At 50.2% G+C, this 23,544-nt stretch overlaps 1 protein-coding gene across 1 annotated transcript; it reads left to right on the forward strand.

Annotated features, from left to right (window-relative positions):
- Window positions 1–7,224: 7,224 nt before the first annotated feature.
- On the forward strand, window positions 7,225–23,333 carry LOC133355444 (ETS domain-containing protein Elk-1-like). Its single transcript, XM_061572751.1, has 8 exons — window positions 7,225–7,796; window positions 15,687–15,854; window positions 16,656–16,864; window positions 17,278–17,943; window positions 18,208–18,432; window positions 19,324–19,527; window positions 20,255–20,374; window positions 20,649–23,333. The coding sequence occupies exons 3-8, from the start codon at window positions 16,658–16,660 to the stop codon at window positions 20,742–20,744; spliced, it is 1,518 nt and encodes a 505-aa protein (XP_061428735.1). The 5' UTR covers window positions 7,225–7,796; window positions 15,687–15,854; window positions 16,656–16,657; the 3' UTR covers window positions 20,745–23,333.
- Window positions 23,334–23,544: the final 211 nt, after the last annotated feature.

The following is a 23,544-nucleotide window of genomic DNA, read 5'->3' on the forward strand; positions in this document are numbered from 1 at the left end:
ATTATTTTTATTATTCATTAGTATGACTTTTATTTTTACCTACGTGCCTTTAACGAAAAAACTTAAGAGTGTGAATTATTGCAGTCGCGAAAGCTTCAAATCTAGAATTAGCTGGCAGGTGGGTGATTTGGCACACGTACGGTGCGAAAGAAGTTCAACACTGCCCCCCCCCCCTGCCACAGCAAACGAGGACTCTTCACCGGTGGCTCGGACCGTGAGAACAAAACAAGTATAACCCGTAAAAACTAAGTTTTTCACTATAAATCCTTTATATGCGTGGCGGCTAGAGTCCTCTCGTCCTCTGGCTTGAGATGGCTGCCACCTATGGGTCATATGATTGTCTGCCAGCATTAAGCAATTGGTAATTAAATATATTTTTGTCCTAAAAAGTGTAAAATTTTGGAAAAAAAAATTTCACGAACATTAATTGTCACGCACAACGAGTCTGTGTGCAAAATGTCAGCTCGATTGGATCACGGGAAGTGGGTTAAAAAACGAACGAAAGATTTGCACGGTCCTAAGCACGCAAGCAAGTGAACTTAATATAAAGGATTTAAAAACGAATGGAAATCTGAAAAAGTTCGCATGGAGAGATGCACGCTTTGAAAACTGCACGCAGTGGAGAGAAGAGACGACAGCGGGTGATCGAGTCCCTGGTTTGTCGCGAGAGCGTCCACAGGAGATGGGAGAGCGATGCAATCGGCACGTGCGATGCAGTCGAAGTGAGACGGGCGGTAGCAGCGATGGAGTCTACGAGGGGTGGGGGGGGGGCGCTCATCCAGCAGTAGATAGACCACGGCGAGGTCACCTTCACTGATAACAGCCGGCGCCTCGCAGCAAAAGGCGACTGAGTTCGAGTACTTACTCTGGCGCCGCTTGCTGTGCGGAATTTATATCTTCCCTTGATGTTCTGCGCGGGTTTCCTCCGGGTTTTCCGGTTTCATCCTCCCATAGCTAAAGCCACACACGCAGTGGAACTGCTTTTGGTCGAAATATCCCAATGCTGCCAAACTTCCTAGGTCATCGCGCTCGGCATCTCACAGCGACAACAACTATCGCTGCCCCCCCATCCCCCCCCCCCGCTACTGCGTAAAACTTCTTGACAAGAACCTCCAGCAAACGTCTTGAGACTCGGTGAGGCTTTTCTTGGTAACCAAACGAAAGAAAATCAATTTCGATTTGAAGCTTTCGTGACTGCAGGGATTCATATAATTGGTTCTTTCGGTAAAGTCACGTAGAAGGTAAATAAAATAATAACATAATAAAAAGAACGCTTGCGTTGTGGCCGAAACGTGAGAATGTTATGATATTTTATTATTTCCCTTCTACGTGACTTTACCGAAAGAACCAAGAATATGAAATAAAATTAGGATAAAAAAAAGTTTCATTTATACTGCACCCCCCCCCCTTCCCCCCCCCCCCCCCAGTTTTACTCCCCCTTATTGGCACCCCCCCCTGTTGACCCCACCCCTTGTTGCCCCCCTTCTCCCCCCCCCCTTCTTGCCCCCCCTTCGCCCCCCCCCCCCAATATCCCCCCTCCCCAGTTTTACTCCCCCTCCCCCTTATTGGCATCCCCCCCCCCCCGTCGACCCCACCCTTTGTTGCCCCCCTTCTTGCCCCCCCCTTCGTCCCCCCCCCACCCCAATATCCCCCCCCCCAGTTTTACTCCCCCTCCCCCTTATTGGCACCCGTCGACCCCACCCCTTGTTGCCCCCCCCCCCCTTCTTGGCCCCGCCCACGTTGCTCCCATCTCAGGCCGCGCGCCGTTTCCGTCCCGTCACGCGACGCCCGGTGTGGGCGGTGACGTCACGGACCCCCCCCCCCTTCCCAACTCCCCTCACGCGCGCGTTGTGCGCATGCGTTGACACGCGTTCACTTGGGTGCGTGGATCGATGTATATAGATTCTCTGTAGGTTCGTAGGCCAATTTAAACATAATCGTGCGTGCAATGATCGAACCCAGCGGTAAGCTGTAGTCTCCGCACGTCCCGTGAGAATAGATTCCGAAATCGAATTGTAAAAACGGATTCGAGACGTCTGTAATGTATCGTGGACGTGGGATGAATCGCTTCAGTTCACTAATCGATTCTCTCGGTTCAGATACAGTACAGTAATCGAATAATCTTACTGCGGCACGAATCGATTGTTTTCGATTCGTGGCAAACAAGTTCCTGATTATAAGACGCACCCGGAAATGTTGTTATACAAATCTGGTAACTTCACGCGTACCGATTCTAGATTTGAAGCTTTCGTGACTGCAAGGATTCATACTCATGTTTTTTCGGTAAAGTCACGTAGGTAAAAAAAAGTAATAAAAAATTAATCAATTTTTTTTATTCATTTTTATTTAATTAATAAAAATATTTTTATTAATTTTAATTTCATTTTTTTACCTACGTGACTTTACCGAAAAAATAAGAGTATCACGCGTACCGGATTATAAGACGCACCTCGTAAAGTTATACAAATCCGGTATCTCGTACCGGATTATAAGACGGATCCGGTAAAGTTATACAAATCCGGTGTCTCGTACCGGATTATAATACGGATCCGGTAAAGTTATACAAATCCGGTGTCTCGTACCGGATTATAAGACGGATCCGGTAAAGTTATACAAATCCGGTGTCTCGTACCGGATTATAAGACGCACCGCCAACGTTTCCTTTCGTCACGGGGGGGCGGGAGGGTCTGGGGATAGTGCGACTTATAATCGGGATGACTACTGTATACACATCCCTGTGGAGGGAGCTGGTAGGAACGTTGGGTTGCTCGGTCAATGGCCAGGGTCAACGGCGGCGTGGTGTATTCCGCAAATATGCCCGACTGTGAGGGCGGGCACAAGCCGGCGTGAGTAGGTTAAACGTTGAGTTTTATAAGGGCACCACGGGGTGACGGGGTGACCAGCCCCTCCCCACCCAGCCCCACCCCTCCCAGCCCCCACCCTCCCCACCCAGCCCCTCCCCACCCTCCCCACCCGCCCCTCCCCACCCTTCCCACCCAGCCTCTCCCCACACTCCCCTCCCTCCCCACTCTCCCCTCCCCACCCAGCCCCACCCTCCCCTCCCCACCCTCCCCACCCAGCCCCACCCTCTCCACCCAGCCCCTCCCCACCCTCTCCACCCAGCCCCTCCCTTCCCCACCCAGCCCCTCCCTGCACGACGGACACAATAATCCCCTGTGGGCTGGTGTAACCAGGAGGTTCCTCCCAGTAATATTTGTTTTACGCAAGCGTGCCATCTGTGACTGTGCATCGGTTCGATTTACAACAAAAATCGAAATGTACAATTTCGAATTCCATCCTCGGATCCCAATGAGCAATGCATGGAAATCGGGAAACTTAAAACCGACCCAGGGAACAGCCGAGCAAACTAAAGATGGAAGGCTCAGTTTAAAGAGATGGGTTTTCAAAGCAGACTTTCAAATATATCTACAGACTCTCCGTCAACACGTGTGCCGCTGGACGGGAGGTCAAGACGGGAGAGGGGCTTTGCGGACGTCACCGGAATCGTCACAAGGGGGTTGCCAGCCTTCTCTGAGTTGCCATTGGTTGTGGTTGAATAGGGAGGGAGGCTGCGGGGATGAACGACCATCGATTACGAACTCGTGCACGGGCACAACATCACGGCACAGCATCGACCACCAGCATCTCTGTTGTTGATGTGCTGTTGTGTTGTTAATGCTGTTGTGTTGTTGATGCTGTTGTGTTGTTGATGCTGTTGTGTTGTTGATGCTGATGTGTTTGTTGATGTGCTGTTGTGTTGTTGATGTTGTGTTATTGATGCTGTTGTGTTGTTGATGCTGATATGTTGTTGATGCTTTTGTGTTGTGTTGTTGTGGATGCTGTTTTGTTGTTAATGTTGTTGTGTTTGTTGATGTGCTGTTGTGGATGCTGTTGTGTTGTTGATGCTGTTTTGTTAATGTTGTGTTTGTTGATGTGTTGTTGTGTTGTTAATGCTGTTGTGTTGTTAATGCTGTTGTGTTGTTGATGTTATTGTGTGTTCATGCTGTTGTGTTGTTGTTCTGCACAACTGCCCACACAGGCCCGGTTGTTAGTGGTTGTGCTCTGTGAACCGTGTTCTTGTCGAGTTGGGTCCACGTTAACTGCCCTTTTTTAAAATTTCTATACTTCTAAAGTGCACTTCAAGACTGTTCAGTGTTTTATGTGGAGGATATGATTATACACGTAGGGGTTCGCGACCGATATTTTTCATTATAAAGGTTTTTGGGTTCGATCGCGTAAGTATAAATGATAAATGTGTCGTAACCCTCCACCACCCGACACAGCCGATTAGTGAGTGGTTGGGTTCTGTGATGACGTCGCCCTGCTGCTGCTGCTCCATTGAAGACCTGAAGCAGGTGGATTGCTTCACTGTTCTAGCAAATCGCCCGATGATGCTGGATGTAATTACCAGCGAAACGTCGTAGGGGCCGTCCATAAATGACGTCACGCGATTTTGGACGATTTTTCACCCCCCCCCCCCCCATTCGTCACACGGCGTCACAAAAAGTCAGACCCCCACCCCCCCGTCAAATATGACGTCACAAAGCTCTGCCCCCCCCCCCCCCCCCAATTTTTTTTACATTCTCCAAATCGCTTTAAACTGTTGTCATTGTAGTGCGTATTTAATGTGGCGCTGCACTCTGATGTTGTAGGAGAAAACATTTATCAAAAAGTATATTTAATTAAGTAGAACGTGTTGTCTATATTTATTTAAAGTTGCGCATTTTGATGTGACGTCACATTTCTCAACCCCCCCCCCCTCGTCACACATCGTCACAAATGTCTGACTCCCCCCCCCCCCCCCCCCCCCCCCCAGGTGCGTGACTGAAATTGTAAATGTTGTGGATTTACTCACCAACACACCGGTGGGCTGAAGTGGTAACTAATCGGCGTTTTGTTCACGTGGCAAATCCCTTACTAATTAGCTGTGTCGGGTGGTGGAGGGTTACGACACAACATTGATACTTAACGCGATCTAACCCCAAAAACATTTATTATGGATCTGATTATATATTCATACACTGCTGAATTTAGTGGCAGATTTGTGCCAGAAAGGCGAAAAATAAAATTTTACTTGACTATCTTGTTTCTAAGACATGGTCGAGATGATTAGTCATTTGAGTTTTAAGGTGAAGGCACAGACCCTGAAAATGCTCGCTCACGCCACTCCGGAGTAACCTCGTGCTTGCGGATATGCAATTTTAATTCCCAATGTAAAGGACGTGTCACTTAAACGTTCTTTCAATACTCAATTTAAAATTCGACATCCACATTTCAATCACCACGTGTATATTCAAACGACACCTGTGATTCCCCGTTTGAATTAGATGCGCAGTAATTTTAAATGTAATAAAAAAACTAATTTTAGCGCACGTAATTCAAATGACAACTGACATTGTGTGTTCGCTGCTGCCCATCTCTGCCGGTGTGTTTACGTGTGGTTATAGAGTGATGTGCTTGTGAAGATAGTGTTACCCTGTGAGTGGATCGTACCATAGGGTTTACCCCGTATTCTTGCACAGCGAAATGTGTTTTTTATATCCATAAACGGCGTACAGCCGTTTCAATGCGGGCAAAACATTTAAATTGTCTATTTGTTTGTGTTTATCCCTTCGTGATGGGACTTTGTGGGATGAACTTTGAGATTTATAAGGGAGACGGGGTGAGAAATAAGGTCTGGATTGGTCTGTAATAAGGTAGGGCACTGATAAGGGGTTGACAGGTATGTAGTGGTGAGTGTAGTGGTGAGTGTACTAGTTAGTGGTGAGTGTAGTGGTGAGTGTACTAGTGGTGAGTGTACTAGTGGTAAGTGTACTAGTGTGCTAGTGGTGAGTGTACTAGTGGTGAGTGTAGTGGTGAGTGTACTAGTGGTGAGTTTACTAGTGTGCTAGTGGTGAGTGTACTAGTGGTGAGTGTACTCGTGGTGAGTGTAGTAGTGGTGGGGAGTGTACTAGTGGTGAGTGTAGTGGTGAGTGTACTAGTGGTGAGTGTACTAGTGGTGAGTGTACTAGTGGTGGTGATTATCTATTTGTGTGTTTCTCCCTTGTGGTGGAACTTTGTAGGATGAACGTTGAACGTTGAGATGTATAAGGGGCACATTGTGACCACTCAGGTCTGAATTGTTCTGTAGTAATGTAATGAACACTGATAAGGGGTTGACAGGTTTGATGTCAACTTATGTAAAATCGCGTGTTGTGTTTGTTTAAAGCAGCAGTGCTGTTACACACTTCATGGATTGTGCATTCATATTGTGTCGTGCGTGTAATAACGGGGGACTGTGATTTGTGTACACACATGAATCATAATGTGCATTGTGTAGTTTGTGTCCTATAGCATTCACGTGTTTGTTTATCAATGTCGTGTTTGTCACGCGGCACTCATTCAGCAGTGAATTAACAATAGGCCATGCATGCACACAATGTGGTGTACCTTATAGTGTACCTCTAACACAATCATGATTATAATATGGGAATTGTGTGTTTGTGTACCATACAGCATTAGGAGCTACCTGCAGTGTTATTAGAGTGCATTATCACCATTCAGCTGTTTTCTCTACAACAGCACACCGATACCAGTTGCAATTGTGCTGTGTGTGTGTTGTGTACATGTTGTGTATATTATTCACAACGTGATAAAGCGATTACGTTTGTGAACGTCTGTTGTTGTTGCTGCTGTGATAGCAGCAGAGTGGTGAATGTGGAGTGTGTGGTGGTAGGTGGTGGTGTGTGATGGTGTGGTGTGTGGTGGTGGGTGGTGGTTGGTGGTTGTGGTTGCTGGTGGTGGTTGGTGGGTGGTGGTGGGTGGTGGTGGTTGGTGGGTGGTGGTGGTTGGTGGGTGGTGGTTGGTGGTGGTGGTGGTTGGTGGTGGTGGTGGTGGTTGGTGGTGGTGGTTGGTGGTGTGTGGTGGTTGTGGTGGTTGTGGTGGTTGGTGGTGGTTGTGGTGGTGGTTGTGGTTGGTGGTTGTGGTGGTGGTTGGGGTTGGTGTGGTTGGTGGTGGTGGTTGGTGGTGGTGGTTGGTAGTGGTGGTGGTTGGTGGTGGTGGTGGTTGGTGGTGTGGTGGTGGGTGGTGGTGGTGGTGGTGGTGGTGTGGTGGTTGGGTGGTGGTGGTGGTTGGTGGTGGTTGGTGGTGTGTGGTGTGGTGGTGGTGGTGGTAGTGGTGGTTAGTGGTGGTGTGTTGTGGTGGTTGGTGGTGGTTGGTGGTTGTGGTGGTGGTGGGTGGTGGTGGTTGGTTGTTGGTGGTGGTTCGTGGTGGCGGTGGGTGGTGGAACGAGCGCCACCTCGAGTCCACATCTCGCATCGCCGCCGCTCTCACGGCGACTGCGGGAGAGAAGCAGCAGCAGCAGCAGGAGGAGGGTGAGGGTGGTGGTGGACGTGGTGGTGGGAGACGGAGCGCCGTTGTCAACCACGGAGTCAACACGCGCTGACAGGAGAAGGAGGAGTAGGAGGAGGCCGGGAGACCCCTGCCCCAAGACGCAAGGCGACTTCAAGAGGACGAGGAGGAGAGAGGAGAGAGACGCGGCAACGGGGGCCACATCTTGACAAGCTCAACATACACAAGTCCGCGCGATCCTTCTCGTCGACAGAAAGCCCCACTGTGTGGACCCCCTTTGGGACCCTTTAAAGGATCACCAAGGGGTCACCAAGGGGGTCACCAAGGGGGTCACCAAGGGGGTCACCAAGGGGGGTCACATCGAGTCCCCCCAGGGGAGAAGGCGACGCCGCCTCGACCCGGGGCCATGCGGCCCTCACTCAGGGCAGCAGGAGGAGGCCCCTGAGCGCCGCCCCCCCCCCCGCGAGGTAAGGGGGGGCCCCACCCCCCGGGCTACTGGGGGGCGGGGTGGGGGTCTCGGGGTGGGGGCGTCGTGGGGGGCCCTGACCCCCCCCCCCCCCCCGCTGTGTGAGAGGGGAGGGGGGAGGCCGCGCTATGGAGTCGGAGCCCGCGGCTAGGGCGTGGGCGGTGTGGGGGGCAGGAGGACGAGTTTGGTTGTGGTGTTGTTGTAGTTGTTGTGTTGTTGCGGTGTTGTAGTTGTTGTGGTGTTGTAGTTGTGGTGTAGTTGTGGTGTTGTGAGGGGTGTAGTTGTGGTGTTGTGAGGGGTGTAGTTGTGGTGTTGTGAGGGGTGTAGTTGTGGTGTTGTGAGGGGTGTAGTTGTGTTGTGAGGGGCGTAGTTGTGTTGTTGTGAGGGTGTAGTTGTGGTGTGAGGGTGTGGTTGTGTAGTTGTGTTGCTGTGAGGGTGTAGTTGTGGTGTTGTAGTTGTGGTGTTGTAGTTGTGGTGTTGTGAGGGGTGTTGGTGTGAGGGGTGTAGTTGTGTTGTTGTGAGGGTGTAGTTGTGTTGCTGTGAGGGTGTAGTTGTGGTGTTGTAGTTGTGGTGCTGTGAGGGGTGTAGTTGTGAGGGGTGTAGTTGTGAGGGGTGTTGTTGTGAGGGGTGTAGTTGTGTTGTTGTGAGGGTGTAGTTGTGTTGCTGTGAGGGTGTAGTTGTGGTGTTGTAGTTGTGGTGCTGTGAGGGGTGTAGTTGTGAGGGGTGTTGTTGTGAGGGGTGTAGTTGTGTTGTTGTGAGGGTGTAGTTGTGGTGTTGTGAGGGATGTAGTTGTGTTGTGTGAGGGTGTAGTTGTAGTGTAGTTGTGGTGTAGTTGTGCTGTAGTTGTGCTCTTGTGGTGGTGTAGTTGTGAGAGGTGTAGTTGTGTTGTGTGAGGGTGTAGTTGTAGTGTAGTTGTGGTGTTGTTGTGGTTGTGTTGTTGTGAGAGGTGTAGTTGTGTTGTGTGAGGGTGTAGTTGTAGTGTAGTTGTGGTGTTGTAGTTGTGTTGTGGTTGTGTTGTTGTGAGAGGTGTAGTTTTGTTGTGTGAGGGGTGTAGTTGTGGTGTTGTGTGAGGGTGTAGTTGTGTTGTTGTGGTTGTGTTGTTGTGAGAGGTGTAGTTATGTTGTGTGAGGGTGTAGTTGTAGTGTAGTTGTGGTGTTGTAGTTGTGTTGTGTGAGGGGTGTAGTTGTGGTGAGGGGTGTAGTTGTTGTGAGGGGTGTAGTTGTGAAGGTGTAGTTGTGTTGTGATAGGTGTAGTTGTGGTGTAGTTGTGTTGTTGTGTGAGGGGTGTAGTTGTTGTGTGAGGGGTGTAGTTGTGTTGTGTGAGGGGTGTAGTTGTGTTGGGTGAGGGTGTAGTTGTGGTGTTGTTTGAGGGGTGTAATTGTGTTGTGGTTGTGTTGTTGTGAGGGGTGTAGTTGTGTTGTGTGAGGGTGTAGTTGTGTTGTGTGAGGGTGTAGTTGTGTTGTTGTGTGAGGGGTGTAGTTGTGTTGTTGTGTGAGGGGTGTAGTTGTGTTGTGTGAGGGGTGTAGTTGTGTTGTGTGAGGGTGTAGTTGTGTTGTTGTGTGAGGGGTGTAGTTGTGTTGTTGTGTGAGGGGTGTAGTTGTGTTGTTGTGTGAGGGGTGTAGTTGTGTTGTTAGGGTTGTAGTGAGGGGTGTCGTTGTGGTGGTGTTGTGTGAGGGTGTAGTTGTGTGTTGTGTGAGGGTGTAGTTGTGTTGTTGTGGAGGGGTGTAGTTGTGTTGTGTGAGGGGTGTAGTTGTGTTGTGTGAGGGGTGTAGTTGTGTTGTTGTGTGAGGGGTGTAGTTGTGTTGTGTGAGGGGTGTAGTTGTGTTGTGTGAGGGTGTAGTTGTGGTGTTGTGTGAGGGGTGTAATTGTGTTGTGGTTGTGTTGTTGTGAGGGGTGTAGTTGTGTTGTGTGAGGGTGTAGTTGTGTTGTGTGAGGTGTAGTTGTGTTGTGTGAGGGTGTAGTTGTGTTGTTGTGGTTGTGTTGTTGTGAGGGGTGTAGTTGTGTTGTGTGAGGGTGTAGTTATAGTATAGTTGTGGGGTTGTAGTTGTGTTGTTGTGTGAGGGGTGTAGTTGTGGTGTTGTTGTGAGGGGTGTAGTTGTGAGGGTGTAGTGGTGTTGTAAGGGTGTAGTTGTGTTGTTGTGGTGGTGTAGTTGTGTTGTTGTGAGGGGTGTAGTTGTGGTGTTGTAGTTGTGTTGTTGTGAGGGGTGTAGTTGTGAGGGTGTAGTTGTGGTGTTGTGAGGGTGTAGTCGTGTTGTTGTGAGGGGTGTAGTTGTGGTGTTGTGAGGGTATAGTTGTGGTGTTGTGTGAGGGTGTAGTTGTGTGAGGGTGTAGTTTTGTTGTGAGGGTGTAGTGGTGTTGTGAGGGTGTAGTTGTGCTGTTGTGGTGTTGTGAGGGTGTAGTTGTGCTGTTGTGAGGGGTGTAGTTGTGTTTGCGTTAGAGGTACAATTGTGTTGGGGTTAGGGGTGTAATTGGGTTATGGGTATATTTGTGATAAGGACAGGGTTATAGTTGTGTTTGTGTTAGTGGTGTAGTTGTGTTAGTGATATTGTTATGTTGTGGGGGGTGTAGTTGTGTTAGTGGTGTAGTTGTGTTAGTGGTGTACAGTAGTTTTGTTAGTGGTGTAGTTGTGTTAGTGGTGTAGTTGTGTTGTTGTGAGGGGTGTAGTTGTGTTGTTGTTGGGGGTATATTTGCGTGTTGTGACAGGGTTAGGGGGTTAGGGGTCTGTAGGTAGAGCTATGGTTATAGGGTCGGACTTATCCCATATCCATAACGCTAACCTTTAGCTCTAATTCTAACCTAGCCCCACTGTACATATAATGCTGTGGTTAAGTCAACGTTAGGACTACAGCGTTAGTGTTAGGGGTATGGTGGTGCTGGAGTTAGAGATATAGGGCTAGTATCAGCGAATTGGGGTTAATGTGTGTGCTTGTAGGGCCAGCGTTGTAGGCTGGGTAAGGTTCGAGCCATATAGTCCAGGCTATAGGGTAAGAGTTATGGGGTCGGGCCTGTATGCTGTGACTCGAACCTATAGTGTACCAGGCTAACCCTACCCTGGTGAACATGGTAGTCGCTATTGGTGCGGCAATCGCCAACTCGGTTTCACAAAACTTTATTTAGTAACAAACAAAAAATGTTGCATACTCTTAGTTCTTTCGGTAAAGTCACGTGGGTAAAAAATGAAATTAAAATTAATAAAAAATAAAAACAATATTTATTTTCATTTTTATTAATTTTAATTACATTTTTTTACCTACGTGACTTTACCGAAAGAACTAAGAGTATGAATCCTTGCAGTCACGAAAGCTTCAAATCTAGAAAAAATGTTGCACGCAACGACAGTTCGGGTTAAAGTAGTGCATAGTTGTTTGGGTCTATCGGCGGTGTGTAGGCCTATGGGGTTAAGGTTATTGGGACTGTGTACAGCATTAGCGTAGTCATTTCCCTAACGTACCGTGTGGTCGGCTGAGGGGTACGGCAAGGTGAGGGCACTAGAGGTAAGGGCTAGGTTATAGGGTTAGAGCTTTGGGTATGGCAGGGCTGGGTTATAGGGTTAGAGCTTTGAGTATGGCAGGGCTAGGTGTATAGGTTATGTGTATGGCAGGGCTAGGTATATAGGTTATGTGTATGGCAGGGCTGGGTATATAGGTTAAGTGTATGGCAGGGCTAGGTATATAGGGTATATGTATGGCAGGGCTAGGTATATAGGTTATGGGTATGGCAGGGCTAGGTGTATAGGTTATGGGTATGGCAGGGCTGGGTATATAGGTTATGGGTATGGCAGGGCTGGGTATATAGGTTATGAATATAGCAGGGCTGGGTATATAGGGTATATGTATGGCAGGGCTAGGTGTATAGGTTATGGGTATGGCAGGGCTGGGTATATAGGTTATGGGTATGGCAGGGCTAGGTATATAGGTTATGGGTATGGCAGGGCTACGTATATAGGTTATGTGTATGGCAGGGCTAGGTATATAGGTTAGGGCTATGGCAGGGCTAGGTATATAGGTTATGTGTATGACAGGGCTAGGTATATAGGTTATGTGTATGACAGGGCTAGGTATATAGGTTATGTGTATGGCAGGGCTAGGTATATAGGTTATGTGTATGGCAGGGCTGGGTGTATAGGTTATGGGCATAGCAGGGCTAGGTATATAGGTTATGTGTATGGCAGGGCTAGGTGTATAGGTTATGGGCATAGCAGGGCTAGGTATATAGGTTATGGGTATAGCAGGGCTAGGTGTATAGGTTATGGGCATAGCAGGGCTAGGTATATAGGTTATGTGTATGGCAGGGCTAGGTGTATAGGTTATGGGTATAGCAGGGCTAGGTATATAGGTTATGGGTATGGCAGGGCTAGGTGTATAGGTTATGGGTATAGCAGGGCAAGGTGTATAGGTTATGGGTATGGCAGGGCTAGGTATATAGGGTATGGGTATAGCAGGGCTAAGTATATAGGTTATGTGTATGTCAGGGCTAGGTGTATAGGTTATGTGTATGGCAGGGCTCGGTGTATAGGTTATGTGTATGGCAGGGCTAGGTATATAGGTTATGTGTATGGCAGGGCTAGGTATATAGGTTATGGGTAGGGCTTGGTATATAGGCTATGGGTATGGCAGGGCTAGGTATATAGGGTATGTGTATGGCAGGGCTAGGTGTATAGGTTATGGTATGGCAGGGCTAGGTATATAGGTTATGTGTATGGCAGGGCTAGGTGTATAGGTTATGTGTATAACAGGGCTAGGTGTATAGGTTATGTGTATGGCAGGGCTAGGTGTATAGGGTATGGGTATGGCAGGGCTGGGTATATAGGTTATGGGTATGGCAGGGTTAGGTATATAGGTTCGGGTTATGGCAGGGCTGGGTATATAGGTTATGGGTTTGGCAGGGCTAGGTATATAGGTTATGGGTATGGCAGGGCTAAGTATATAGGTTATGAATATAGCAGGGCTGGGTATATAGGGTATATGTATGGCAGGGCTAGGTGTATAGGTTATGGGTATGGCAGGGCTGGGTATATAGGTTATGGGTATGGCAGGGCTAGGTATATAGGTTATGGGTATGGCAGGGCTACGTATATAGGTTATGTGTATGGCAGGGCTAGGTATATAGGTTAGGGCTATGGCAGGGCTAGGTATATAGGTTATGTGTATGGCAGGGCTAGGTATATAGGGTATGGGTATGGCAGGGCTCGGTATATAGGTTATGGGTATGGCAGGGCTAGGTATATAGGTTATGTGTATGGCAGGGCTGGGTATATAGGTTATGGGTATGGCAGGGCTAGGTATATAGGTTATGTGTATGGCAAGGCTAGGTATATAGGTTATGTGTATGGCAGGGCTGGGTATATAGGTTAGGACTATGGCAGGGCTAGGTATATAGATTATGTGTATGGCAGGGCTGGGTATATAGGTTAGGGCTATGGCAGGGCTGGGTATATAGGTTATGTGTATGGCAGGGCTAGGCTATAGGGTTCGTGTGTGCGTGCTCTTTGGCTGCCAGTCTGAGGGTTAAGGTCCCTGATAAGGGGTTCTTATTTGGGTCCCTGTGTGTTTATGTGTTTTGCGTTTTTACGTAGCTGTGTTTTGGTGTACTTTTGAATGTTTTTATATTTGTGCCTGTGTTTGTGTCCTTGTGTATGTGCGTGTGTACAGTACTTTAGTTTGTGTTTACATGTTGATGTCCTTGTGTTTATGTCTGTGTTTGTGTCTTTGGTGTTCGTGTCTTTGTGGCTATTTGTGTGTTAACATGTTTGTGTATCCGGTTCTGTGACCATGTATGTTATTATTTGTGCCTCTATGCTTGTGTCTGTTTCCCTGTGTTTTGTGTTCCTGTGTTTGTGTCTCTCTGTTTGGGGAGCTGTGCTTTTGTGTCAGTGTGTTTGTGCCCCTTGGTGTTTACATTTGGTTCACAGACCCTGTGTGTTCATGATGTGTACGCTATTATGTGTGCTTTGATGTATTTGTACTCTGGTGGAAGTATGCACTATAATGAGATGTGTACGCTTGCCATCCACACGGCTGTCACAAACAATGGCATCTCGTACTCTTAGGTTTTTCGGTAAAGTCACGTAGGTGAAAAATAAATAATAAAAATAGAATAGAAATAGTAATAGAAATAAAAAAACTTTTTTCTTTCTATTATAGAAATAAAAAAACTTTTTTCTTTCTATTATTATTGCAATTATATTTTTATTATTTATTTTTTACCTACGTGACTTAACTGAAAAATAAAAATAACTTTTTTTATTTCTATTATTATTGCAATTATATTTTAATTTTTTACCTACGTGACTTTACCGAAAAACCTAAGAGTATGAATCCTTACAGTCACGAAAGCTTCAAATCTAGTGGCATCTCAACCTCTGCCAGGTCACCTCAGCCTAGGTGTATAGGTTATGTGTATAACCTATACACCTCAGACACGGAACGAAGAGAGAATCCTTGCAGTCACGAAAGCTTCAAATCTAGTGGCATCTCAACCTCCGCCAGGTCACCTCAGCCTAAACCCACTTGCATCCACAAATACATTCGGCATTACGAAAACGCCAGCGTGCGTTTGACATCCACCAGCAGCACAGTGGGAGATCGAGTGGCCGGATGTGCGCGTGTAGTTTTCGACACACACCGCTCTGACGGATGTTGCGCTGACCTTAATACCTTAATAGATGTTCGCTTACGGATTACCGTCTGCAGGGCGTTGTGCGTTGGGTACCGTTTGCATACCGCCTACTCAATTAAGAGATTCTGTGAACCTGAACGGGGTTTCTATGGTGATTCTTTATTTAATGGTTGCTGTGGTGATGGTCCTGCTGCTTGGTTTGGTTGCTAAGGTGATGCTCCTTTGCTTTTTTTCCCCACGGTGACACTGTTCGGCATGGTTGCTTTAGCGTAACTCGTTGACGTCGTTCCTACTGAGATACTGCTTGGCGTTGTTGCCATGACGACGCTCCTTGGTTCGGTTGCTATGGTGTTGCTATTTAGCTTGGTTGCTATGGCAATGCTTCTCGGAGCGGTTGCCGTGACAACGGAAAGGGAGGGAGTGTGTGACGTTTCAAGACGTCATCGTTTCAGCCGACCCTGAACACCACACATCGTCACATCACGTTGTCCCGCATCATCATACTTCACAACAATCTAACATCACATATATATCATTATCATAACACACATGTTTGTGTATCTGTGTATTTACACTTGGCTAACATACCCTGTGTGCCCACGATGTGTACTCTGCGAGGTTGACTCAGCCTTAATTGAGTGCCTGATGCTTTGTGTAAACAACACTGGGAAACAAGGTGGCTAGGCATGGTGTTGGCCACCCACTCCCTCGTGTGCTGTGCCGGACTTCATAGGTACCCACAAACAGCACTTGCCCCAAGAATCTGTTAAAGGCTATATGGGGGGTCTTTGTATGTTTTTTGGGAGCGGTGGTGCAGTGGTTAGCCCTCTGCACTTTAAACCTGGCGACCCGAGTTCGATTCACACCCATGGCCACCATCAGTGACGGTGAATATCTGATCCGGTCCTCGGCCTCTCCAAGGTCAGCTCAGCCTTGTACAGAGGTCGCAACGGGTTTTGATTCCTTACCCGTACCCGGCCGCACCAGGGTCGCAAACGGGTACCCATACCCGGCCGTACCCGGCCGGGTAGCCGGGTATCGGGTAGGGTATGGGTATCGGGTACCCGGTTGCGACCTCTGGCCTTGTATGAGAACCGGGGGCGGTGTGTAAATATCAGCCTTGGCGAGGCAAAGGCGGCTGAGCGGTTAGCTGACCACGCCACCCCGTCGTGTGCCGGTTCCGGCCTTCAAAGACGCTCGCTCGCAGCCCTTGCCCCTACATTTTAAGTGAGCTTCAAGCGGGATCTTTTATCTTTGTGTTCTTGTGCGAGCAGTGAGACCCCCACTGCCGTGGGGGGCGAGGGGCCCCGCGTCCAGAGGGAGATGACCGTGGGGGCGGTGCCCTGAGCAAGGGAACGGTGGTGCCCCGGTTGACGCCGATGGGAGCACCACCAGGGCTGCCCGGATCGCGTGACTCCGCTCTCAGCGCCGGCCCTGTGCAGGTGAGCTTTGATCGGTCTCCCACTGGATGAAAGCCTCTCCAATCTGTTGCTATGTCTCACCCGAGCACCTGTACACTGAGCTGATTTCATCGCTCCATCTCCACGGCGGCCCTAAACTTATACGTGTTCCATTCCTTGGCTGGCACTGTGGTCGTTTGTTTGCGTGTGTCTGTGGTTAATCCGGTGCATGTACGTGTTTGGGCAGGCATGTGTGCGTAGTTAATTGTTGCGTGTGGGGAGTGGTAGCTCAGTGGTAAGCGCACTGCTTTACGAATCCGGCGACTAAGTTTGATTCCGGCTCGCATCCAACACCAGTGACGATTATCTGAACCAGTCCCAAGGCCTCCCATAGGTGGACTCATTCTTCAATGAGAACCTGGTGGATAAACATCAGCACTGGGAAAAAATTAACCCGTAAAAACAAAGTTTTTCACTATAAATCCTTTATATGCGTTGCGGCTAGAGTCCTCTCGTCCTCTTGCTTGAGATGGCTGCCACCTATGGGTCAGATGATTGCCTGCTACCATTAAGCAATTGGTAATTAAATATAATTTTTTTTTCCTAAAAAGTGTAAAGTTATGGAAAAAAAATTTCACGAAAATAAATTGTCACGCACAACGAGTCTGTGTGCAAAATGTCAGCTCGATTGGATCACGGAAAGTGGGTTAAAAAACGACCAAAAGATTTGCACGGTCGTAAGCGCGCAAGCAAGCAAGCAAGTGAACTTAATATAAAGGATTTAAAAAATAGGGAATCAAAATGCGGCCAGCACTTGCCCCAACAGAGTGTGTGTCTGAGTAGGGATGGATTCGACCATCACACTGTGGCAGTTCCTGCTGCAGCTGCTGCTGGACGTGCGGAACCAGAACCTCATCGCGTGGACCTCGTCGGACGGGGAGTTCAAGCTGCTGCAGGCCGAGGAGGTGGCGCGCCTGTGGGGGCTGCGCAAGAACAAGACCAACATGAACTACGACAAGCTTAGCAGGGCGCTGAGATACTACTACGAGAAGGTGGGGGGGGGGGGGACACGGGGACATGTCACAGGGAGACACAGGAATACTGGGACAGGGAGATACAAGATCAGAGAATGAGACCGTCGTGACAAGATGGTAGGGAGACACGGGTACACTGGTGGGACATGAGGACAGGGTTACATGGGGGTACACAGAGACACGGTGACACATGAAGAACACACAGATAGAGTAACGTAATTTATGAGCCCGTGAAATTCAATTTGTTGAGACAATTAATGTCCAACAACCAGAGGGTCCAAGGCTACCACTAGCAGGGCACGTGGTGGCACACCAGCACAATGGGTGAACTGGGCGTGTCAGTGTGGTGTGTGGAAATTTAAGCCTGGTGAATTTCGAGAGCTGTGCGTGCCATGATCACTGAGTCAAGCGCCGTGTGTCGTGTCGCGTAGAACATCATCAAGAAGGTGAACGGTCAGAAGTTTGTCTACAAGTTCGTCTCGTTCCCCGAATCGGTGAACCTGGATACGGCGTCGCTCACGTCTGCCGACGCCGAGCGTGTCACGACCCTCCTACTGGAGGGCGCCAGCAAGACGGGGCCTTCGGGGCCCTCCACCGTCTCCTCCAGCGCCGCCGCCACAGCGACCGGGCCCGCTCAGCCGTCCACCGTCGTCATGGGCAACGGCGCGGTGACGGTGGCTGGGGTGGCGGCGTCCGCCGGCGTCACCGACTGGGGGGGCGTGGTGGACGGAGGGGCACGGAGATCCGGCGGGAAGGTCGGTGGGGGTGCCGTCGCGTCCGCCGGCGGCGGCGGCGGTGGCGGTGGCACCTCCGGCTCGGACTACAAGACGTCGGGGCTGTACTCCACGTTCACCATCTACTCGCTGCAGGCGGCGCCCAACGCCGTGCAAACCGGTGCCGCCCAGCAGCCCGCCGCGCCGACGCCAATGTCGCTCCCGGTGCAGCAACCGGCCAAGACGGTGCCGCACGGGGTAGTGCAGTCCTCGGTGGTGCAGGAAGGCACCGAGCGGACCGAAGGGGAAGCGCCCCTGCCGCACGGAGCCTCCGTGCCAGCTACAGTGCACTTGGACGCTCACGAGGTGCAAGGCGAAAAGAGGGTAAGGGCACGTTGATTCGCTGTAGTGGTTGTGATGTGGTCCTCTGTGATGGTGTATGAATGTGGGTTCGTGTTGCTGTGTGTTGTTAGGATAATGATTATGTAATGGGGTAGAGGTTGTGATGTTTGTTGGTGGTGGTGAGGCGGTGATTACGTAAAGATGTGTTATCAATGCGCGGAGGAGATAGTATCGACGTGGATCTGATTGTTATGCATCATCGCAACCGCTCGTTGTGTTTTTTCGCCTGTTGTTGACTGCGTTCAGAACCCCAAGGAGGAGGAGGAGGTGGATGCGGTTGACGTGGAGATTGTGGTGATGCGGCCTGAGTCGTCACCGGGTACCCCCGAAGAGGAGGTGGGGCCGTCGCTGCCCATGGTGGTCGTGAAAGAGACACCCTCCCAATTCTCAACGGGCGCCCAGCTGACTCTGGTATCCGCGGCGAGCACGCCCATCACTACGGCGACACTGCAGTCATCCGGCATCTCCCAGGTAAGGGGTCGCCATGGCAAAGCTTGCTAAGTGCGGATACCACCTCGCCCCCCCCGCCACCACAATTACAAGCGTATAATAATAACGACAACACAACTCAACACCTAGGTTTTCCCAGCCAATATTCTATATTTTGTCGTAAAATCCCTTCACTACCCAACACAGCCAAACAAATCACGTTGTCGCGCGGTGTGCAAGCGTTTAACTACACGCCGATTATGAGCGTTTTAGCTCACGCACCGCGGGCGAGAGAGAAATCCTCACGGCCAGATCTCGAAATTAGATTCGACTTTTTGCATGAAACTGTGTCAAGCATCTTCCAGAAAATCCATAAGTTATGGATTTTAGTCTCAATGTTTTTCTTTTACTGTGATTTCTATTCGCTTCATTGCATCGTAACTGCTGTTGTTATTTTAGCGATCCAGGCCACTCTTGCAAATGAGACTCATACTGGTCTCTTGGGTGAGTTTATTGACAACAGAGAGTTTATTTGATTTGTTAGCCAGTTTCCCCGGCTATTTTAGATGGGAGATCTGAGCAGTTTCATGAGAACAGCAGCAACAATCAAATCAAAGATAAAAAACATCAACGTTTGCCAAGAACAAGTACGGGGAGTCCTCCAGCGATATTGCACAACCAACAAACTACGGTCGTAAACGAAACGCACGCAAATCAAAAGAACAGTGCAAAATACAGGATGAAAGCAAGAGGTGCCAGAAACAGTTAGGTAAAGGTGCAAGCAAGTATGGCGCCTGGTTAAACGAGATCAACTTGAACACTTGGACATGGGTTGATTTAGATTTGATGGGTCGTTAATTGCATTGGTAACCTAACGCACTCACCCCCCCCCCTCCCGGTAACCGTCGCCATGTTGTCGCTGTCGCACCGCAGATGGCGATGAGCCCATCGTCCCCAGAGGGGGGCGAGGCCCCCCGCGTGAAGAGGCCCAAACCCCCCCAGCCCCCCCTGCTCATCATCTCCGAGTCGGATTCGCTGAGTCCTGGGGGGGTCCTCACCAGCACAGGGTGCCGAACCCTCGACATGATCCCCAGCCCCCTGATGCCGTTCACTACTGGGGCATCGCTGCTGGGGCAGGTCAGAGGGCAGCGCTGCCCCATCACACTCACCACACTGACCACCACACCACCACATTACCACACTGACCATACTCACGACCACCACACCACCATCACCACACTCACCAACATACTGACTACAACCACCAGACTCACCACCACACTGGCCACACTCACTACCACCTCACCGCCATCACCACATTCACCACCACACTCACCACCACACTCACCACCACACTCACCACCACCCTCACTGCACTTAACACTACCCTCAACACACTCAACACCACACTCACCACGCACACCATGCTCACCACACCAGACCCACCGCTGACGTTTGAAAGCTGAAACCTGAAGTTTGGATCATTGTGGTTAGTGGTGCTAGTGGTGGCGACTGATGATAGTGGTCGATGACTGACTGTTGAGATGGTGGCGATGGCATGGTGATGGTGATGATAACAGCGGTGATGATGTTAATGTGATGGTGACAATGGCAGCGGTCACGATAGAGGTCGAAAACGGGTTTTGATTCCTTACCCGTACCCGTACCCTACCCGAAATGAGTGACAAACGGTTACTCACCGGTGACTCACGGCCTACCCGTACCCGGCCGCACCAGGGTCGCAAACGGGTACCCGTACCCGGCCGGGTACAGGTAGCCGGGTATCGGGTAGGGTACGGGTATCGGGTACCCGGTTGCGACCTCTGGGTCACGGTGGTGATGTTCCTGTGTGTGCGATCCTCAGCCTCTGTATCTGACGCCGTCGCCGCTGATCCCATCGGGCAGCATCCACTTCTGGAGCACGCTGAGCCCCCTGGCCCTGCAGAGCCCCGCTCGCACGCAGGCTGGCAACTCCTCCTTCCAGGTGAGCGTTCACTCACCATTGAGCTCGCCACGCAAGCCACCAGCCGTCAATCACCCGTTCGCCACACGCCACTCGTTGGACGCTACGCACGCTTCGCACGCACGCGGTGCATCGCACACAACACAGCTCGCACACGGACAGGGAAATCCCTCTAGGTGAGCGTTCAATCACCACTCAGCTCACCACCTACACACTATAATACGCTACACGCACACTCACCACTGTCTCACCTCTGCCTCACCACCCCCTCCCCCCCCACCGCCGCCATGTGAAGTTTCCGTCTGCAGGATCCATGGCGACCATCCCCCTGGCGACGCTGGATGGCCTCTCTACCCCCGTGGTGCTCTCTCCTGGGCCGCAGAAAAACTAACTTCGTCGCACCTCACCGTCATCATCATCATCATCACCACTACCACCACATCATCACCGTCACCATAATCACCGTACTCACTTATCTTCACCTCTTCACCTCTTCACCGCTACCTGCTCGGCCAACTTTTTGGAGATGTCGAAATGAGGTTTGGGGATATCATGAACCCTCATCATTGTTCTCACCGACATCATCGTCTTCATCATCGTCTTCATCATCGTCAGTGTCTTGTGCCACCGACTCCCCCTCCTCCTCACGGCTCCGTCTGTCGCCCATAGAAGGCGGACGTCAGTCATGGACTTGCCGCTGACAATCCAGTTCTGGGTTTGAGCCGGAACCCAGGCTCTTCTGAGAATCCGGTTATGGGTTTGAGCTGGAATCCAGGCTCCTCAGAGAATCTGGTTCAGGCTTTGAGCTGGAACTCAGGCTCTTCTGAGAATCCGGTTATGGGTTTGAGCTGGAATCCAGGCTCCTCAGAGAATCTGGTTCTGGCTTTGAACCGGAACCCAGGCTCTTCTGAGAATCTGGTTATGGGTTTGAGCTGGAATCCAGGCTCCTCAGAGAATCTAGTTCTGGGTTTGAGCTGGAACCCATACATCTTTTCCACTGCGCCACCAAGCCATGCCAAGACAGCCCGGCTTGGCTCAGAAGGTGCCGGGTTGTTTTTCCACTGCGGGAGCCGAGCCGCTGACGTCTTGTGGCTGCGCACGCTCCACGATCCCAGGCCTTGGCCCTGCTTGGCTCCGAGCCAGACGTCTTCTGGTGAGGCCTGCGTAGCACAAGGTGCCCCGTGCTGGCTCGGATGTGTCAGTGGAAAAGGGGTAATTAGGTTCCTCTTTGACAATTCAGTTCTAGGCTTAATCCGGAACCCTGGCTTCCTTTGACTGTGGTCGCACCTCTCCTGTCAACTCAAGGAAGCTTTGTGTTGAGAAGATGTGGAGACGAAAAGTGAAGAAGGGAGCCGCTTTGTGACTCTACTGTGGACAGCAAGCAGAGTCTTTGAAGAAGGAGTTAAACAAATTCATGTGCCAACGACAACGTATGTGTCGCCTCAGACATTGAGACCCAGTCCAGAAGAACGGGGGACGTCTGGTGCGGAGATGGAGTAACATTGTTGGGGCCCACTGTAGAGTGACACTGCTGTGTGTCTGCAGTGCTACTGCGGTGGTGTGTGTGTGTCTGAAGTGACACTGTGATGTGTGTGTGTGTGTCTGGGGTGACGCTGGTGTGAGTCTCCAGTTAGACTGGGACTCTGCGAGAAGTGACACTGGTGTCGAGTATTCAGGGTCGTTGGGCCCAATGTGTGACGTGTCACTGAGGACCCATTGTAAAGCGACGGCAGTCACCGAATTACAGAGATAACCCTTGGAAGAGATGGCCATCAGGTTAGAGGGCAAGGGAGGTCATGGTGGGTGGGGGGGTGGGGAGGTGGGTGACCACCTTGGGTTTGATTTGGAACCGAGTGCTACGGTGGGAATCCGTGTAAAAGGGTAGAGAGGCACAGGCCGCCCGTTTCCCTCCGCTGGTAAGAAGTGCTGCCCCCCCCCCCCCAGGCGTGGCGTCGTCTACGTGTGCTGGGGGGCGGGGTTAGGGGCGGGCACGGTTTGGGTTTCAGAATCTATGAGCATGACTCCGTGTGCCTCAAATTGCCACCACCACCACTGTCTCCACCACCACCGCCTCCTCCACCACCGCCTTCACTGTGAGGGAGATTGTCAGGGGCAGGGCAGTGAGCGTGTGCCTCATTCCAGCGTGCTTGGTGTTCTAGCAGTTGTGTGTGTATGTGCGTGCCGGTTCTAGAACGTGTGTTGTTCCAGAGTGTGTGTGTTGTTCCAGAGAGTGTGTGTTCCAGTTCCAGAGAGTGTGTGTTCCAGTTCCAGAGAGTGTGTGTTGTTCCAGAGAGTGTGTGTTGTTCCAGAGAGTGTGTGTTGTTCCAGAGAGTGTGTGTTGTTCCAGAGAGTGTGTGTTGTTCCAGAGAGTGTGTGTTGTTCCAGAGAGTGTGTGTTGTTCCAGAGAGTGTGTGTTTCAGAATGTGCCAGTTCCAGAGTGTTGTGTATGCCAATTCCCGAGAGTGTGTGTTTCAATTCCCGAGAGTGTGTGTTTCAGTTCCAGAGAGTGTGTGTGTGTGTTCCAGAGAGTGTCTGTTCCAGAGAGTGTGTGTGTTTCAGTTTCAGAGTGTGTGGCAGGGGCGGTTTCTTCATTAGGGCGATTGGGCGACGCACCACCAATGTCATTGAACCACAGAGTCACGCTAGCCGTCACTGCAGCCTCTGGATATAGTCCAATCAGCGTCATGTCACGTTCTGTGGAGTACCGCCTCTTTTTGGGCGATTTCACTCCGGCTGAGAATCGCCCCGAGTGGCCCCATAGACTTACATTCAAAGATGTTTTTTTTCGACCAGGGGGCGCTGCAATGCATTCTCTATGGCTTCCGGCAGGGCTCGCCCTAACGTGCTTACGTCATCATACGTGCTTACGTCATCATACGTAAGCACGTTTCATCCAACAATATAATTTGTGGCCACCTAGTGGAATCTTTAATAAAATAAACTTGAATGGTTTGTTTTAATAGTATAGAAACAAACAAGATGTATTGTAAGAGTCACTTTATTTTTCATTAATATTAAAGAAGTAAAGTTGCCTTTACATGCTTAAGCTGTTAATTTATCCATTGCATGGGTGGACCTTATCCTTATCAATCATCCAGACATTTGCCCCCCCTGAGAGATTTTGCAGGAGCCGCCACTGGTGTGTGGTGTTCCAGAGAGTGTGTGTGTTTCAGTTTCAGAGTGTGTGCCGA

The sequence above is a fragment of the Lethenteron reissneri genome, chromosome 51, assembly GCF_015708825.2.
Source record: "Lethenteron reissneri isolate LAM-NWPU_2019-01 chromosome 51, ASM1570882v1, whole genome shotgun sequence".
NCBI classification, from domain to species: Eukaryota; Metazoa; Chordata; class Hyperoartia; order Petromyzontiformes; family Petromyzontidae; genus Lethenteron; species Lethenteron reissneri.

Bases quoted from the DNA above. Each gene is read 5' to 3' on its own strand.
- LOC133355444 (XM_061572751.1), top strand. From the start codon at position 16,658: ATGGATTCGACCATCACACTGTGGCAGTTCCTGCTGCAGCTGCTGCTG. The intron at 19,528-20,254 runs GTCAGAGGGCAG...TGCGATCCTCAG, and splicing joins GGGCATCGCTGCTGGGGCAG to CCTCTGTATCTGACGCCGTC. The intron at 20,375-20,648 runs GTGAGCGTTCAC...CGCCATGTGAAG, and splicing joins CTGGCAACTCCTCCTTCCAG to TTTCCGTCTGCAGGATCCAT.